At 45.1% G+C, this 18312-nt stretch overlaps 2 protein-coding genes across 2 annotated transcripts; both read right to left on the reverse strand.

Annotated features, from left to right (window-relative positions):
- Positions 1-2680: 2680 nt before the first annotated feature.
- Positions 2681-5109, reverse strand: LOC108153513 (fork head domain-containing protein crocodile). The gene has a single exon (XM_017283569.2). It carries the CDS (start codon positions 4540-4542, stop codon positions 2974-2976), a length of 1569 nt encoding a protein of 522 aa, XP_017139058.1. The 5' UTR covers positions 4543-5109; the 3' UTR covers positions 2681-2973.
- Positions 5110-13248: 8139 nt separating this feature from the next.
- On the reverse strand, positions 13249-17388 carry LOC108153541 (forkhead box protein biniou). The gene is made up of 4 exons (XM_017283608.2): positions 16124-17388; positions 14905-15181; positions 14445-14817; positions 13249-14132 (listed from the first exon to the last, which is right to left on the reverse strand). The coding sequence occupies exons 1-4, from the start codon at positions 17218-17220 to the stop codon at positions 13924-13926; spliced, it is 1956 nt and encodes a 651-aa protein (XP_017139097.1). The 5' UTR covers positions 17221-17388; the 3' UTR covers positions 13249-13923.
- Positions 17389-18312: the final 924 nt, after the last annotated feature.

The raw sequence follows: 18312 nt of genomic DNA on the forward strand, positions 1-18312 counted from the left end.
TGATTATTGGGCATTTGGCATTGTTGTCCTGCCGCTGTACGATGGTCTGTGTGTGTGTGTGTGTGTGTGTGTGGGCTCGTCCTTATCGCTAAGCAAACACTGCAACATTTTGTCGCCAGCGCATTTGTTTTTCTTGTGTCCTGTCCGCCAGATCGGATAGGACCATGGACTCAGAGACCCGTACGGGGACCACCCGCGCAATCTGCGACGGCTGTGCACTACAGCAAACACATATACTGTCCCCTCTCTCTCTCTCTCTCTCTCTCCCTCTCTGCTGTTTTTTTTTTTTTTTTTTTTTCGCATTTAATTTTGTTGCTTTTGACACCGAATGGGCTCATGATGTTTTGGCTGTTGTCAACGCAACGCAGCAGCAGCAACGGCAGAGAAGGCTCGAAAATATCGGGCCCGAAAATGCTGAATTTGCATACCAAAACCAGTCCAAAGAGACTCTCCAAAACACAATGCAGCAGTAAATATACATTGATTCATATAAGAAGTTGGTACAAAAAATAAAGACATGTTGGCTAAAAAGTGCCACTTCTCTGGTAAGAAATTATGGTTTGGCCAACAAAATTATTTATGCCAATAGTATAAATATTTCGCTTATATAAAACGTTTTCTGAATACTCAAATTTGTTTTTATTAGCATCTATCTCTAAGTGCAATATCCATTGAAGTTGCTTCTGTTGAAATGCCAAACCGTGCTGTTGGAAATCAGGAATAAAACAATACTTCCATGGCCCAGCTATCTTTAAGCCTAATTCGCAAATACAGATATTTATTCCATCAAAATGTTATGCTAATGACTCTAAAGTACATTTTATCAATAAAAAGATAATGTTACTGCAAATGCCAGTTGTACTAGATCAGTGTCCAAGCTCCAATTTGTAGCTCAGTGTTGCCTCTCCCCCCATTTGAAGCTTACTTTCAGGCCTACAGACTTTAGCACACTTTTCGTACGCACTTAAGCACCCATTCATATGCCACCCAGACAGGTACTGGGCACTGCCTACGTTGTAGTTGCTCTCGACTGAAGCTTCAAGCCGCGTCCGCCAGGGAAAACAATAGGCCCCGCAATGGGGCCCTTGAACAAGCTCTAGGCATGTATGTATGTAGTACATACGAATATGTGGATACCCGTACACCTGAGCAGAGTTTAGCCCACATCAGTGCGAGTAGCGAACCAGAGATCGTCGTTGTCTGGGTTGTTTAGTGGTAGGAGATTTCAATGCCACAGTGGCGCCAAGCGGGGCTTACTCAAGTGACAATGGCGTCGCGATCGTACATGTCAGCCAAGACAATGGGCGACTCAAGACGAGACCACGACAAGCTCCTCATCATTATTATTATCATCATCATCATCATCAAAAGCAAAAGCTGCATCAGCAACAGCCGCAGCACTATTTTAGGCAATTAATCAATTGCTTCATCAATCTACGTATATCTGTCCATCGATGGATCCGATCAATCTCTTGGTTGGTTGGGTAACTGGTTCGATGGCTAATAAGTTGTCAATTCGCGTATTTTTACGCACTCATCATTACTGTTGCGCAGGTTGAACTCACATTGGACCTTTGTGTTTTACTTTCTAACAATTTTCTGCAATTGTTGGCCAGTTAGGAGAGAGGGGAGAGGGGAGCCCACGGGAGAGGATAGGATAGATTTTAGTTTTTTTAGGTAAAGATTTATAATTTGTCGACCATTGTTGCCGGTAGACTTTAGACAGCAGTGAAAGCTAACATTTTCTTTTATAAATTGCCAATGAAAAGTTCCTTTCATCTACCAAAAAAACAGTTTTTAATCAAAGAATCATAGGATATTTCTACAAAAAGATATTTTAAAGATTCCATTTGAACAATCAACAAATTGTACCTCAAAAGAAAGAAAATTAGACGATTTTCAGAAGTGTGTAAATTACTTACTGCCACATAAATCTTTGTGGAACGAGACAACGGGAAGGTTTATTGCAAGCATAGCGCTTATATCTGGCGACTGGCGATTCTGGAATCCTATCAATACCCAGAAAGTCACCATATTCCTATGGCCATTTGCCACTAAACTTCTTTTAATTTCATGAGTAATTCGTTGAGTTCTTGAAATGGAAACCGTTGAATAATTATTATTTATCTCGGAATTTTGCCGGTGAGCTATCGAATTTCAAATGAAAGTATGGTTTGCCAACAGAGAACCAGATGGAATCCAACCTGGAGGATGGAATCGATGATATGATATGCTAATGAAGTTCGATTAAAGTTCGAAGCGGTGGAGCGTGGGGGGATTGAAATAAAACAATTGCAATTTTTTGATATTTTAACATATTTTCAATACACTTTTTTGTTCGGCTCATATGGGTATGGGTTGTTTTTCTGATACAATAATTATATTATACTGGTAGCTATGAATTAGTTTTATAATTTATTATTGCTTACGTGCTCTAGGGGCTAGTTTATAAGTAGGTGTGATATCCATTCCAGTGTATCTAACCAAGCGATATACTAGTATCAATGGTGATAGTATTATTTAATGCTTCAAATTTGCGACAACTTCCACAATTTCCGTAGCAGAGAGTGTACGAGTACCCTACTCCTACAGTGATAACAATTACAATTACAATAATTACGAATTCGAAAATTATTAATCAATATCATTATTATTATTATTACTATTATTATTATTATTATTATTATTAGAATTATTATTATTATTATTATTAGGGGATGTACGTGTACGCATAAAACTACCAAAAAAAAACTTTGCTTACGATTTAGACGATTATATATACGATACGATTTATAGAGGTGTGTAACATTGAAAAAAAAAATATTTATTAAAAAAAAGTTCTGCAATAAATTCGATACTGAGATACATTCTAGAGCTGTGGATCGTTCTTGGAAATATATTTACACGAATATACAAGAGATAACAGCTAGACTTTGGAGTATGCCACACATCCACATATCCCTCTCCCATTTCTTAGACGCCATACTTGATGCCGTACTCCTGATAGTGCCCCATGTGGGGCCGATAGTGACTCAGGTTGCTCAGCTGCCCCAGCTGCCCCAGATTGCCGCTCAGCGCATGATGGTGATGATGGTGGTGGTGGCTGCTGATCACTGCCGCTGCGGCCGCTGCAGAGGCTGCTGCCACACTCGCCGAGGCGGGGGGACTCGCAGACTGGAGGCTCCCTGTGGGACTCCCAGTGTCCAGCTGGCAGGATTGGTTCTGCTCGAAGATCATATCGCGGAAACCCAAGGCGGAACTCGGACTGCTCGTCAGAACCGAGGAGGCGCCACCTCCGTTGTGGCTGTGGCTGTGACTATGACTGTGGTTGTTGTTGTGGACACTCGAGTTGTTGTTGTTGTTGCTGTTGGGGTTGGTGTTGGGATGGCCGGGGTGTGTGGGCGTGCCTTGCTGACCGCCCCCGCCGTTGGGAATGGGCTCCGAGGGCGGCGTCTCCGGGGTGTACCATCCCCCATGGGCCGGTCCATGTGGCGTTGAGATCGTGGTGGGCGAGTGTCCCGAAGATTGAATACCACTGTTGTGTCCCCCGCCCGCTCCACCGCCGCCTCCATGGCCGCCGGGCGTGAGGGGATGCGAAACGTGACCCACATGGCGCAGCTGCTGGACATGATGGGCGGCCGCCGCATGGTGCACGTGATGCATCTGACTGCTGGCCACCGACGCCAGATTGTCGTCGTTCAAGTGGTACGGATAGGCGCTGTGATGAATCCGCGGATTGTAGACATTCATCAGGGAGTCCACTGTGAAGCCAGCATGTTCTACGCCCCCAGCGAGATGGTTCATCTGGGCGAGGCTGTCGTGGCAGGAGTTGAGCATTGCCGCATGGGAAACATCCTTGCCGCTGAGACAGCCCAGATCCATGAGCGGCTCCTTCTTGAAGTGGGCCGCATGGGCGGCCATGTGCTTGGCCTCCAGGATGCCGTTGGTCATCAGCTTCAAGGGCTTCATCTCGGCCAGCTTTTCGTTCATCATCGCCTGCCGTTTGATGGCCTCCTCCTTCTCCCGCATGACGTCCTTCTTCTTGAACCGACGCCTCCGCCGCAGGAACGATCCGTTGTCGAACATGTTGTAGGAGTCCGGATCCAGGGTCCAGTAGGAGCCCTTGCCTGGCTTTTTGTCGTCGCGGGCCACCTTGACGAAGCACTCGTTGAGGCTGAGATTGTGCCGGATGGAGTTCTGCCAGCCCTGCTTGTTGTCCCGATAGTAGGGGAACCGCTCCATGATGTACTGATAGATGCCATTCAGCGTCACCTTCTTGTCCGCCGCATTCTGGATGGCCATCGCAATGAGAGCGATGTAGGAGTATGGGGGCTTCACGATCTCCTTGTTCTGGTGCGGCGCCCCCAAGCCGTAGGCACTGGCCGAGTACGGATACCGGGAGTACTGGTCGTAGGCGTAATGAGCGGCTGCCGCCGCTGAGGCACTGCTTGCCGCCGCCACCGCAGACGCCGAACTGTAGCCGGCGGCCGTCTGAGCGTAGTGCCGGGAGAAGGAGTTCTGATCGCTGAACAGAGTGTGCATCTTGCTGGACGATGGATGGTGGATGTGGGACGGGGTCTGTGTTTATGCCACGATCTGGTAAAGATCTATGCGAGGATTGCGGCCAAATGCCGCACACCGAATTCCGGGCACACTTTGTGGGAGCTTTTTCTGGGCTGCCACTCGATTTGTCACTTCACTTAGCTGCTGTCGCCGTTTCTTATTATTTGTTTAAAAAAAAATATTTGCTTTAACAAGTCGGCTATATGCTCGTCTGTAATCAGATATATCCATACATATATATATATATACATATACATATATAGAGTAAGTATCTGTGTGTGCGACACCGAAGATGGGACGCAGAGCCAGCCGTCAAACGAACCGTTCGCTATAGTAACACGTCGGATACTGAATCTGTGTAACTGAAATAACATACAACTCGAGTCGGAGCGACGCGACGCAACGCACGAGGCAGTGGCAGAGTGGCAGCGTTGATTTCCAGCAGAGAGCGCGATGCAGCAGATACACCGAAAAATGTATCTGCAGCAGAGTGGTGTGTGCGTGTGAATGTATCTGTGGCCAACCACCGAATGGCTGGATGGATTGCAAACAATACTGGCAGTCAGTAAGTGAAGACATACACACACGCACACCGGCACTGGCACTGTTCACACAGATACAAAAGTATCTGGGGGAGAGAAAACCCGTACTGCGGACGCCATTCATGATTTTTGTTGGTACGCCTCTTCTCTCTTACACAAACCCAGGGGAAATGGGAAAACTCTGCCGCTGCTGCTGCTGCTGCTGCTACTGCTGCCGCTGCTGCTACTGCTACTGCTCTGCTGGGAAAATAGTTGTTGCCAATCCTCCTTCAGTCTGCTCCTCTCCTCCCCGCTCTTTCTGTGTGTTTTTGTTGTTCAAACTAATGCTTAAAATACGGCCTAGGCAAACGGCTCTCTCGCTCTCACCCACTGGCTGATAGTGCAAGCAGAGCGGCCCAGAAAGAGAAAGAGAGAGACAGCGATGGTTCAGGCACCTGGGAAAGCTAACAGTACAAGTGGGTGGCTTTAGTGTGGCATGTGGAATGGGGCAGGAGAGATTGATGGCTGCTGTTGCTGTGCCCCTTACTTTTATGCTGGCATAAATTAGTGGCCAAAGTTTTTTCGATTTCAGCTTAAAGTTGGTTCCCTCTGAATTGGAAAGCGAAGGGAGGGGCTGGTAGAGGAACGGAAGAAAGTTTTCCGTTAATTTGCCGTTTGATGGGTTCTTTACCGAGATGGTTAATGGGGAGTGGCTGGAAGGCTTGGAGCAAACCATATCTGAAGGTTGTTTTCGTTGGGGAGAAAAGGAATTAAATATTTTGAAATTTTCTGTTCTTTGGGTGCTTAAATATGTAAGACTTTTCCTTGGTGATAGCTTCAAGATTTTGATAATATTTAAAGTGAGTTTCAAATTTCAGAAATTATACTGTTTTCGAGGAAAGAATCGATAGACATTAAAGAAATTTATTTTCCTTACAGAGGAATTCATATTCATATGAAGAACAGGTGGGTATTTGTGCACTTTATCAATACTGTGTTATCAGCTACGATATTCAGCATCATGAATGTATTCATTGTATTTCATACTATTTCATCAATTGTAAAGCAATCTGTCTGAGCCTTTTCGTTTACTGTGAATGGTATACGAGCTGTTCCTCTATCATATGTCTGCTATAGAAATAAAGAATCTCCAGTTCCAGCCTACAAATTCGTTTAATTACTGTCTTTTGCATCTCGGCTTGCATTCCATTCAAACATCTATTCTCGCCAGCCCTTTCATCATCGGCACCTCAGTGACCTGCTAACCCCAAAAAAACAAAAAAAAGATACATACGAGTGTATTCCATATATAAGAACTCATCTCCACTTCCACTGCCTGCCCCCCCGAGGAGTCCTTGCCCTTGGTTGTTGTTCTTCCAAGTGCGGTTTTTCTTTTTTTGCCGACTTAATTTAGGTTTTTTTCTGCTTATTGAAACAATATTTTTTTATTGACTTTGTCAGCTTTAAAGTAAATTTTACGAGTATACGAGGATGTATGTATGTTTATTTGGGCAGGGGCACCCAGTGCGTGTATGCAAGCGAGTCCGGAGTGTTTGTCTGGTTATTAGAGACACAGACACATTAAAAAAACCCAAACAAACACACAAGCATACATACATAGTATATGTATATGAGGTATATTCCCTTTTTGCGAAAGAGAAAAAAACTTCTGCCTACTATAGTTTTTTGCAAAGCTTTTTTATTCATGTATGCCATAGAACGAATAGAACACTATGTCAGCGTTCTGAAACGTGAAATGAAGTCAGGTTCCAGGCTCTCCTTCTTCCACAATCTGTGTCTGTGTAATTGATACAAGAATAATATTTGGCTCTATTAACGCAATCGCATTATTTTGACAAATATTTGTATTGTTTTAACATAATTTTTCGCATGCGATCTTTCAACGGAGAAGGATGAATGGTTGACTGAGCTGGAGATGGATCTGGAAAATGTGAATGTGAATGGTAATCATGTGTGGGTGTCCAGTCCCAGAGTCAGAACGAGTCCTCCTCCACTGACGTGGTCTGCATTTGAAATTCGAATGAGGCGGTGACTCCAGACTGTTTGCTCCATTTTTGCGCATTCCATTTCGATTGTTCTTCCCCCTTCCGCCTTCCGCCTTCCCCCTTCCTAGCCCACCCCTCCTGCTGATTTAACAAATTTCTGCCTTCGATATTGGCGCCGTGATTGTCAGTGTATGTATCTGTGTGATTGTGGGTGTTTTTTTGTGAGTTTCTGTCTCCGAGTTCGAGTGTTTCTGTGCATTTTTGCACAGCTCATGTTATTTTTACGGAGTTGCCATTGCCTGTCTGTCCCGTTCCTGCCCCATTCCGATGTATCTGTGTCTATATCTGCAGACATCCCACCTCATTTGACCTATGAAAATATTGTTTTAGTTTCTCCAACTGCAACTTAGCATTTCGTCCCTAAATGCAGTGAAAGTTGAAAGGGACTGCAGAAGAGATACATCCAAGTACATATGTATTATGTAGATACATATGTATTATGAATTTTTAAAGGTGATTGTTTTACCTGAGCCTTAGATTGAAATACATATTTATGCCATTACGTATATACATATATTTGATATAAATATTTTCTACAAATTTAATATAAAACATTATTTAAAAGTTTTTATATTTAAATGAAGTATGGACTTTTCAATACATTTATACTACAAAAAAGTGAATTCTATCTAAGTTCTCTACGTTTGTATTTAAAAACCGAATATTTACGTTAAACATGGTTGTGCTTTTTTTTACTATACCATTTTGAAGATGACGATGAAGATGGATGACATTCCTAGAGGTAAAACTAATTTCAATGAAATCTATTAAAGATATCTCAGAAGAGATAAGCACACATTTCTAAAGAAGTATAAATTGCTAGTACATTAATAATAGTACATAAAGTTCCAGACATTCTAGCTTTATGAACTCCGACCAAGTTCTTTGAACTTTGAGCCTTGAAAAAATGCCATTTCCGACACGCTCTTGCCGCATAAAACATGTCAATTAGGCCAACATATTTGCCATATTCTAATGACATCAGGGTACATATAAAAATTACAATCAACCGATGGGAAACGGGGACTGGGGGCTGTCTCGCCCATTTGCCACGCTCAATTTGAGGCATTCAACGACACGTTGACACCGCCGTTGTCGCTGCTGCTCCCGTTGCCGTTGCCGTTGACAACGCTTCGTTTGAGCTTTGAGGTTTGGTTCCATATCTGGCATTTGCAACATATGCCACGGGAAGGGCCATCAGGATAGGGACCGGGACCGGGACCGGGAACATGTGGCAACTCATTGGCTATTATTCAATTTTAGCAATTCTTGTTTCAGTATCTTTTCGGCGGATAGCAGGGTAGTGGAGCGGAGCGGAGCGGAGAGTAATCCCAGAATAATATTTATTTTAAAGTGCAGGGGAGTGCACCTAATCAGACACTTGAGCCGCCCAGGACCAAGGAGACGAACGAAGGGACAGAGGGAGACGGACTTAAGCGGCAAGAAAAATACAATTTTTTTCCAAAAAGAGGAAACCCGAAAAATGAACGAAGGGCTGAAGAATTGAAGAAAATATGTTGCTCCGGGAACCGTAAAAATGCTGATAAAGTGGTTTCAATCTTTGAAATATGCGCATACTCTTACACAGATAAACAGATACACCAGTGGCGGGGGGCAGTGAATCACATAGATACACCAATACTGGGGCACGGCGCCGCTGCTGCTCTCTCATGAATATGCATGCGGCAGAGGCAGAGACAGAGGACCAATATGAAAAGGGGACTCAAACACATACACAGAGAGAACGACTGCGCAGCAATGAGCAGGGGGCGTGGCTATTCCAAAAGAGAGAGAGATGAAGCGATGTTGCACGACCTCTCGCTTTCACACTTCACACTGCACTTTACCACAGTCTCCACCCTTCTTCGGGGATGCCATCGAGAGGGGATGTGGAATGTGGAATGTGCGATATGGGATATGGGATATGGTAGGCAGGGGGCTACATATATTCGCCACTCATTAAAATTTATGATTTGTATATGGTTCAGAGCTTATTATGCATATATTCTGCACTATTTTTTTGCTTTTCCCGTTTTGCCTAGACAATTTAGCAGATTAGTTGTAGCCACACCACACACATTTCTGTTATTCCTGGTAGGATGGTCTCTGCGGCAAAGGGGTTGTCCGATGTTCTGGATTGGGCTGGGGAAATATCCGCCATTAGCTTAATCATAATCGTAATCATGGTGCCAAATCTTCCGGTCATAAGCGGCGGAAATTCAAAATTCACGGCGGCGCTAAGTCCGGATGACTACCTGGTCGAAAAATATGAAAGATACTCGTTCCCGTACCCAAAGATGCGAGGTCCTGGCACCGGATGCTAATCATCCAATGCTTAGGCATTGATCATCATCCCATCCACCCCTCCCCGGCAGCGGGAAAACTTTTGCGGCTGGCTTCTTTAGGCATGTTTAGACTTTAATATGCGCCGCGGGAATTCTTAATGAAATTTGAGTCTTTCCTTGGGTATTTCCCCTGTCGTATACGTGGGATGTCAAGATTAACAGAACCCGAATACCTGATGGCCGACCGAACGACCATACTTCTATATCCCTATTCCATCATGTGGCTTCTGCTTTTGTCAGTGGTTTTTCCCCCTTAATCGTACTGATGATGATGATGATGATTCTACGCGTGTCCTGCGGTTTTTGCGGCTTATTTGTGGTTGCACAGCAGCAACCGCAATCGGCTGGGTGTGGGTGAGGGTGTGGGTGTTGTCAGTGTCGGTGGCTACTGCTTTGGAACAGATCTGGGATGGGATGGGAACGTTTTCAAGGTGTGGACTCTTTGCTTAAGTGATGAGCGAGTGCTTGAGTTTTTCCGAAAGTGAAGTGTAAGAAAATCTAATGATAAAGAGGGGGAGGATATGGGGAGGTACACGTTCTTTAAAGTTTATTTTAGAGAAATTACTTTGGATTTAATTTGGTTTAAAATTCATCTTCGATTACGAAAATCTAAGAGCCAAGAGCTATTGATAATTTATAATATTCTTAATCTTTAAGAAATTGTAGCCCATAAAGACCACTCATTCAATAAGTTTAATGAGCTCTAAATGATTGAAGTATCACCCAGTTCTACCTCACACGGAAATGCCATCCGGGGCTACCTGCGGTCTGCCTAAACCAAACAATATTTCCTTTTACGATTGATTTCATTCATGAAACACCTTCCCAGTATCCATCGACGGGAACTCCATTTAAAACTGCGGTAGTCGTAATCGTATCTGTTGCTTGGGCTGCTGCTGCTGCTGCTGCTGCTGCCGGTCTAATGTTTATTTAATAAATATTCGATGCCATGTTATTGCAACAAGATTTTTTTCTGTTTATTTGTATGGGAAATACGCGCGACATACTCGAGACGTTGTCGGTGGAGGTATTCCTCGGAAGGCAGTTAGGGAGAAAATTTGCATTCAGCAACTCTTTGAATCGTTTCCTTATATTATATATTTATGGGGAAATGCACATCAGATCTGTATACATATTTTTGTTCTTTTGTGGCCGAAACGAATACAATTTCGTTATGGCTCGTCTATGAAAACATTCGACAGCTGAAAATCCTTGCGAAAAACGTTTTTAATTCTCGCATAAATTTAAAATAAATAAAAGTGCAACAAACGATTTTTGTGGTAAAAAAAAAGAAACGGAATGTTGTTTGTTTTATCGCAAAGAAAAATGTTCGGTTTTCTTTTCTCCATTTTTCGAATGCGAAAATAAAAATGTTCAAATCATTTTATTTATTTATTTATGCAGGCTGCATCTTCGATTTGGTTTTTCGTTTCGTCCGACAGAATGAGAGTCCTCTGCCTGACAGTCCGGCTGCCGGACAGCCTATCGAATACCCAGGACTCAGACCCAGACCCAGAGCCGGACTCTCGTCCTGTTCGTGTGTTTACTTGACGCGCAAATCCTCTTACGCAGCTCGGCCTCAGAGCTCCAGAGGGTCCTGCGTTGTGGTCTGGTCTGAGTTTTCGGTTCGCTTGCAGTTCGATTCGAGGCGGAACGAAACGAAACGGACAATTGCATGTTTTGATTGCCGCCTGCAATTGTTCTGCCGCTCGGCCGGGTCCTACCTCGTTCTGCCTCGTCCTGCCCGAGTCTTTTCGCTGGCTTGCTGTGCACTTGTGACAATATTTTCATAATTTTTGCATCTTTTTTTCGCTCATAGCCAACGGTAGGTGCGTGTGTAAACATTAACTTTTCAAGAAGATTTAATCCCGATTATCCTTTGACTGTAAAATTTTTCACTCAAAACTTCATTCCGTTTCACTTTTCCTCGCTTCGGCTGCCGTTTTTCCCTTTTAGCCGTGTTTGTCTTTGGCTTTTCAGCTGAGATTCAATCCCAATCCCATCGCCAGTCCCTATCCCTGCTTTGTGTCTGTGTCCCTGTCACCGGCTGGGCAGCGTCTCGTCCTTCGATAATGATCAACGGCGACGACTTCTTGATGCGATTGCTGCTGCCCATTCTCTTGGTTGGACAATGGTTCCCTTTTGGGCCTCGACTTGAGCGGCGGTCTGTGGTCCATTTGACTCTGGGCAGGATTTTAATTTGCCCATAAAGGTGAGACAATTAACTGAATAATTGGATTGTTGATCTTTCGGACAATGAGGCTGGGCCTGTGCCCGAGATTTGAACCATTGCTACGGTCAGTCTTTAAGAAGATTAGTTTTCTGACTATGGAATGGTGCTCAAGTTGTCATCCATTTGGTATTGTGGTTCAATTAAGGTGTCATTATCTGTAATGTTGCATCCACATCGCGTGATCTGTGCGCAGAAGGAATTACTCTTATAGGAAAATCATTCAAAATGGTTTATACGACTCAAGCTATCTTTTCTCCAACAAGTTTAAGTAGAACGTTTGCTTAACATGCTCAGATGTTCCAGAAACGGGAAAACGTCCAACAACCCAACAATCCAATCTTCTAAAAGAAGTTCCTGTAAGGAATACAAGAAACAGAACAAAATATATCCTAAGGCAGTTCCAATTTTGAAATTTAAATTTAAATTCAAATTCCAACTTACTATTAGCAAACAGTGGCGACACCTGCCGCTGCTGGTTCGTGCCTCCGCTAAGCCCATATCCGTATTCTTAACAGCACTGATTTTTTGGAAATCAGAGACTTGCCAGACTTGTCGGAGAAGAGTGGCAGCTCGCGCCCAACTTCCATTTCAAATTTTAAATACCTGCGGTCGAGTAAAATTCCATGGCATATTTATAGGCTGTAATGGTAATATGTACTGAAAATTAATACATACATATGTCTAAATTAAATAAATAATATACAACGATGTATTCTTTGTTAGATTAACTCATTTGCGCTTAGCTGATGACCATGATGGCATTCAGCAGGACTTGGATGGCTCAATGTTCTAGTCGTCCAGCTCGCGGGCACGGGCCTCGTCGATCTCCAGATGCTTCTTGTTGTCAAAATCGTTCACGAAAGGTCCTGACCTGTCAAGTGCCTCGTAGACAGCGTAACGCTGCAGACGTTCTCCACGCGCTTCAGGCCGAGCTTCATGAGCTTCTCCTCGACGCGCGACAGCGTTTGCACCTTTTCCGGACCGACTTGCGGCCCCTTAGCATTGAAGAGAGAGTTTACCCAAGGAGGGATACTGCGGATCTAGTGCGTTTCGTACACCCATCACACTGGGCTCCACATCGAAGTCCGCTCATCCGCTCCACTGCTCCTATCGTCGGGCATACAGGCATCACAATACAGCTCATCATCAGTCAAAATCTCGGGGAGGGACATCTCTTTATGAGTCTAGCTCTTGGGCATTCCTTTACTCCTCTCTGAAGAGGCAGCAGCGGTCTTCTTACAATTTCCATTTTTAGTTACCTTTAGTTGTTTTTCCATCTTTTTTTTAAGTTGTATATGATTTTTACGTAAACAGAGGCCACAAAATATACGCACTACTTATTTTTCTTGAGATATTGATCCATGAGCAGAAGAACAATCCATCCACAAAGAACAAAGACGTGGAAAACTTTGACCCTGTAGAGTGACTGTGTTTCGACACTTAACTGTAACTGTAAATATATTCAATAAAATGAATAATGCAATGAGTGGTCCTTTAGTGGAAGATTGTCGAAATATATTCTACAAATAAAATTTAAAGCTAGCTAGAATAGTTTGAAAATCATATATAATCCTGAAAGCGATTTTAATTTGATTTTCTTTTGATTTTGTGCATTGTTCCATACAGGGTTGCACTGAAACTGCGCATGGTGCTCAAGTGCGCAATGCATTTTCTGACAAATGGAAGATAACTCCGATACGAAGTACTATCGACATTTTAATGTTTGCACAATTTTCTTGATGTTTCTTTATTTATAGTTTAAGTACCTCTAAATTGCTATCATAAATTTATATTCCCATAAGATAATATTTAAAGTTTTAAAAAATAAATAACTCTCTTGGAGTATTTGGTGTTCACTCTCTGTACTATATATGTCTTCTTTTTAATTGGTTTTCTTTTTATTGCTACATTTATCATATCATTTAATATTTATTCATAATTTCTGTTTTATAATAGAAAAAAAAATTAAAAGAATAAAAAAAGTACGCACTATGCAACTATCTTTTGTCTGGCACTACTTAAACAGCTCATTAAATTGCTTATCCTTTGAGGTAATAATGATGACAACTCCCCATTGGCTCGTGGCTGTGGCTGTGGCTAATTGGGATACTTGAGAGCATCGTAGTAGCCCCCGCCATTGACCGCCACCGATGTGGGGGGCGGAGTTATGGGCGGCAGGTAAACCGGTTTGCGATCTATCGATCGATCATGGATCCATGATCATGATGGTGCTGATGGTGGTGCTGCGCCTGCGCCTGTGCCTGCGCCTGTGCCTGCGCCTGTGCCTGTGCCTGCGCCTGTGCCTGAGCCTGTGCCTGCGCATGGGCCTGTGCATGGGCCTGGGCCTGAGCGTGCTGGATGGTGGACAGGCCGGGAAGCTGCTGCAGCGATAAGGAGCGGAAATCTGCCGGAGGGAAAACCGATTAAAGTGGGAAAGTCTTTTTTATGGACAAGCGCTAAAATTCACACTACGTCGCGACGGCGGCGGCGGCAACTATAAAACACAAAAAGTCCATCAACTGAGGGAGTGATAGATTACCATATGTTGTTTCCTCCATCCATCCAACTTCGAGGCGGTAATCCGAGATGTGAACCGTCAGCAATTATATTGCCCTGATTGACGCGAACACCCAGGCACTCGTTTAACTCTACCCTTTGAGGGCTGCCCAGACCCTAGACTTCAGACCCCACCCTAGTCCCCGACAGCTCCACTCACCGTTATCCAAGCGATTGACACTTGTTGCATAGGAATAGCCCGCAGCCACGAGACTGGCGGCTGGCGCATAATCACTTTGAAGCGCCGGCACCACAGATCCAGCTGGAGAGGAGCCTGGGCCGGAGCCCATACCCAGGGCAGGGTGGGCCATCGGCGGGGTGGAAGATCCATTCAAATTATTGCCTCCTGTCAAGCAAGAGATGTTTGAGTACTGGGGCAGACTGCCAATGCCGACACCCGGGGATCTACTGTGAGCGGCATGAACATTCCAGGCATCCCCGAAACCCTGAGCGCCAGCCGGAGAGACGCCACTCGGTCCAGGACTGTAGTCATAGCTGGCATAAGCAGGAGAGGCATAGAAGTTGGCATTGTCCTGAAGGAGATTCGAGAAAGAGAAAGAGAGAGAGCGAGAGCTTAGTTGAAGAGAATCTACATAGACGAAGTGCTTGACAGTAATCACCATTCCCGCATCTCCATAACTGCCAGCGTAAAAGCCATTCGCAAGACCTGCATGCGACTTGACCTTGATCTTAGAGCGATATCCACGCGGACGACGCCTCAAGCTTCCCTCATCCTCGAACAAGTGCGCCGAGTTTTCGTCGATTGTCCAGTAGTTGCCTTTGCCTGGCTTTCCAACACCCATGCCCTTGGGCAGTTTCTTGAAGCACTCGTTCAGGCTGAGATTATGACGCACCGAGTTCTTCCATCCGACATATGGCCCGTTGAAGAACTCGTAGCTGCCGAAAGACAAAAGTTGATAATCGGGCGTTTATTTATTTGGCTGTGCTGGCGAAAACCCAATTAAAAATTCTGATTTCGTTAGGGGACCCTGGAGAGTGGACCCTTGGACACATGGACCCTTGGACCCCTGGAGCACTGCAAACACCCGGCAACAGAAACAATCAGACGATGTCAGCTTAAAAGCCTCTCACGCATGTCGTCGTCTCCTCCCCCTTCCCGTGCCGGCAGTCGGACAAAGCTCAAGTGGATTTCCGTCTCGTCGCCGAAATGGCAATCGAAATCAAAATCCAAACACGCCGCCAGAAATACGAGATACTCGTATCTGAAGGATGCGCATTGGAGCTATGAGGGGAAAGCGGAGAATTGGGGCTTGGGAAGGGAATCGGCTGACTAAATAAAATCGGTTGCAAATAAATAAACCTCGCGGGGATCCGAGTTCCCAGTGTCGATATCGCCAATAGTCCCCATCTTTCTACATACATGTCTCCGTGTGCCGGCGCGTGTTATTCGAGAGCTTGAGAAAGCAGTGACCGGCCGTTGTGGTATTTGTTACTTGGAAAAGTCATTTGAAGAGAAATATAAAAGTATGTTATGTTACTTTCCCGCTTGGTCATTACTATAGCTCCTAAGAAATCTAAATATCATTTTCGGAACTTATCGCATAGAAAGCCGCACTTCTAGAGACCTCCATATTTATTGTGTATCATGTGAGTCCTTGGTTATATTTTGTCGCTTATCCCTCTCTGGTTGGATCTTCAAGTAAGACTGTCTTCCATCCGTTCGAAACACCAATAGATACTAATTGAACGATCTTTAAGATACAGCATGAACAAATAACTATAGTGCTAGTGGCTTCTCTGTTCTAATGCCTATCGAATGGCAAGAATCGAATAAATATCGAATTCCCCTACTCCTAATCCCGACCCCCAATAGCTTACCTCTTCTGCAAATACCCATAAATCTCCGAGAGTGTGAGCTTTCCTGAGGGCGACTCCTTGATGGCATGTCCAATCATATTGATGTAACTCATAGCGGGTTTTTCCGGGCGCCGAGTTCCGGACTTTTTAGTTGTATCTGGACTGGTAATATCTTGGGCTTTCAAACCACCCGACTTGCCCTGGGAGCTCTGACTGGAGGCTGGTGCTGGTGGCAAAGAGTCAGAGCCATTGAGGGACTTGGCAGGCGAGGAGCTGGCGCTGGAGTAATTCAGAACGGACATTCCATGGGCATTGGTGATGACCTGCGTGGGCGAGGCAGAGATTCGTGGCATATATGGGGTGGGGGGTGAGTGCTGCTCGTGATGCTCATGATGCTCATGATGCTCGTGATGCTCATGATGCTCATGATGCTCATGGTGCTCATGGTGCTGCTGATGCTGCTGCGGATGGTGATGCTGCAACTGGTGGATGGTGGATGGTGGTGGATCCACCTCGTGGCTGGTCAGCAGCTGGTAATCATTAGCACTGAGGATTGTATTGTTCGAGCAGTACTTAATGGTCGATGTGTACTGGTGGTTCATCGGCTGCAGTTGCATCTGCATCGGTGGTGCCTTCACCGACGAGGAGCTCACGTACTGCATGTCCTGATCCGTGGGCGTCTTCGAGCTGGAATTCGGCGACATGGAGCCCGCCGAATGGGATTGGGCCGTCATCAGAGCGCCGTATGGTGGAATGGGACTCGACGAAGCCGGCGGCGTTCCCATGCTATGCAGAGCATTCAGGGTGTAGTGCTGTGAGGTGGGCGTGGCCATGCCACTGGCATCCATATAGCACTTGCGATCCATGTACTCGATATTGGGCTTCTCATCGATCATATCAGTGGGCGACTCTCCACCCCCGCCCATTCCAGTCTGATAGCCCCCGCCGGGAGGGAGCAGATTGCCCGTGCGATACAGATGCACGGAATGGCTGGCAGGATGCGAATGATGCGGATGTGGGTGGGTGAATGGATGCGGATGGTAGTAGGAACCCCCCAGTTGGTCCACACTCATGGCCGAGCGGCCATTCAGATCAGAAACTTCTTCACTTTTTATCATTTTTCACTTTTTAAAAAAATTTCGTTCCAATACTTCTTTTTGATCCTACGTACTCCTTCCGAGATCTCCTTGTTTTCTATGTTTCACTTTGCTCTACCGATCCTTGTGTGTTCCGTTACAAGTACCGTTCGCTTTGGCTGTTTTCGATCAAGTGAATGCGAGAATGCATCCATCTGCTGGCGCTCCCTCCTGGCTGGACGCCACTTGAACGGAATTCTTTTTTTAGTTACGCAAAACGTTCGCATCGCTCTCTCATAGGTCTCTCTCGCTCTCGCTCTCTCTATCTCTTTTTCTGTATGGCTGTGTAGGTTTCTTTTGCTCTCTGGCTGGCAATTGGTTCGTTCCGTTCAATTGATCGGAATGGAATTTTTAATGCTGGCAACTGCCAACTTTCGTCATTGGAGATCGGCAAGGGTGTATGCTATGTAAGGTATCTGAACACTTTAATAGAAATCCATGTTATTGTCCAAGGTATCTAATTGGATCTTCAAAAGGAAAATAAAGTACATGCTCTGATATTTCTTGTTCTAAATGGAAACCTCTCATTCCTCATTTCTTATTCATTGCCGATCAAATACCTTGGTTTTCTACTCCCGCTGTGAGCGTCTGAGCAGTCAACAGTTAATAAATACATAGTCGGGAAAAACCCAGAGATCCGATCCCCAAAATATTGAAACCAAAAATAAATTGGTCTACGGATTTCGAGGAAAAGGAAGCCGCAGTGGCTGGTGGCTAGTGGCAGCATTCGAAACGAGCTGTTAATTGATTTAGTCGTTCTCTGTTCTGTTCTCTGTACGGCCTGATCACGGGACGTACAGCAGCAGCACCCCTCTCCTCTCCCTTCCCTGCCGTGAGTGCCGCCATTGCTGTCAGCACTACGCCGACGCGACCGTGAGATGGCGACGTTCTGCCTCTTGGAAAGCGAGAACGAGAGAGAGAGAGAAATAGAGAGCGAGAGCGAAAGAGAGAGCCAGCGCATGAGGCAACGAAACGTTTCAATTCCCCCAAAAACCCCAAAGAGATACAGCGAGCGAGCACACGGGGCGGCACACGCACAAAGATACAGATACATTTTGTGGCCGCTGGCGGCGG

The sequence above is a fragment of the Drosophila miranda genome, chromosome XR (assembly GCF_003369915.1).
Source record: "Drosophila miranda strain MSH22 chromosome XR, D.miranda_PacBio2.1, whole genome shotgun sequence".
NCBI classification, from domain to species: Eukaryota; Metazoa; Arthropoda; class Insecta; order Diptera; family Drosophilidae; genus Drosophila; species Drosophila miranda.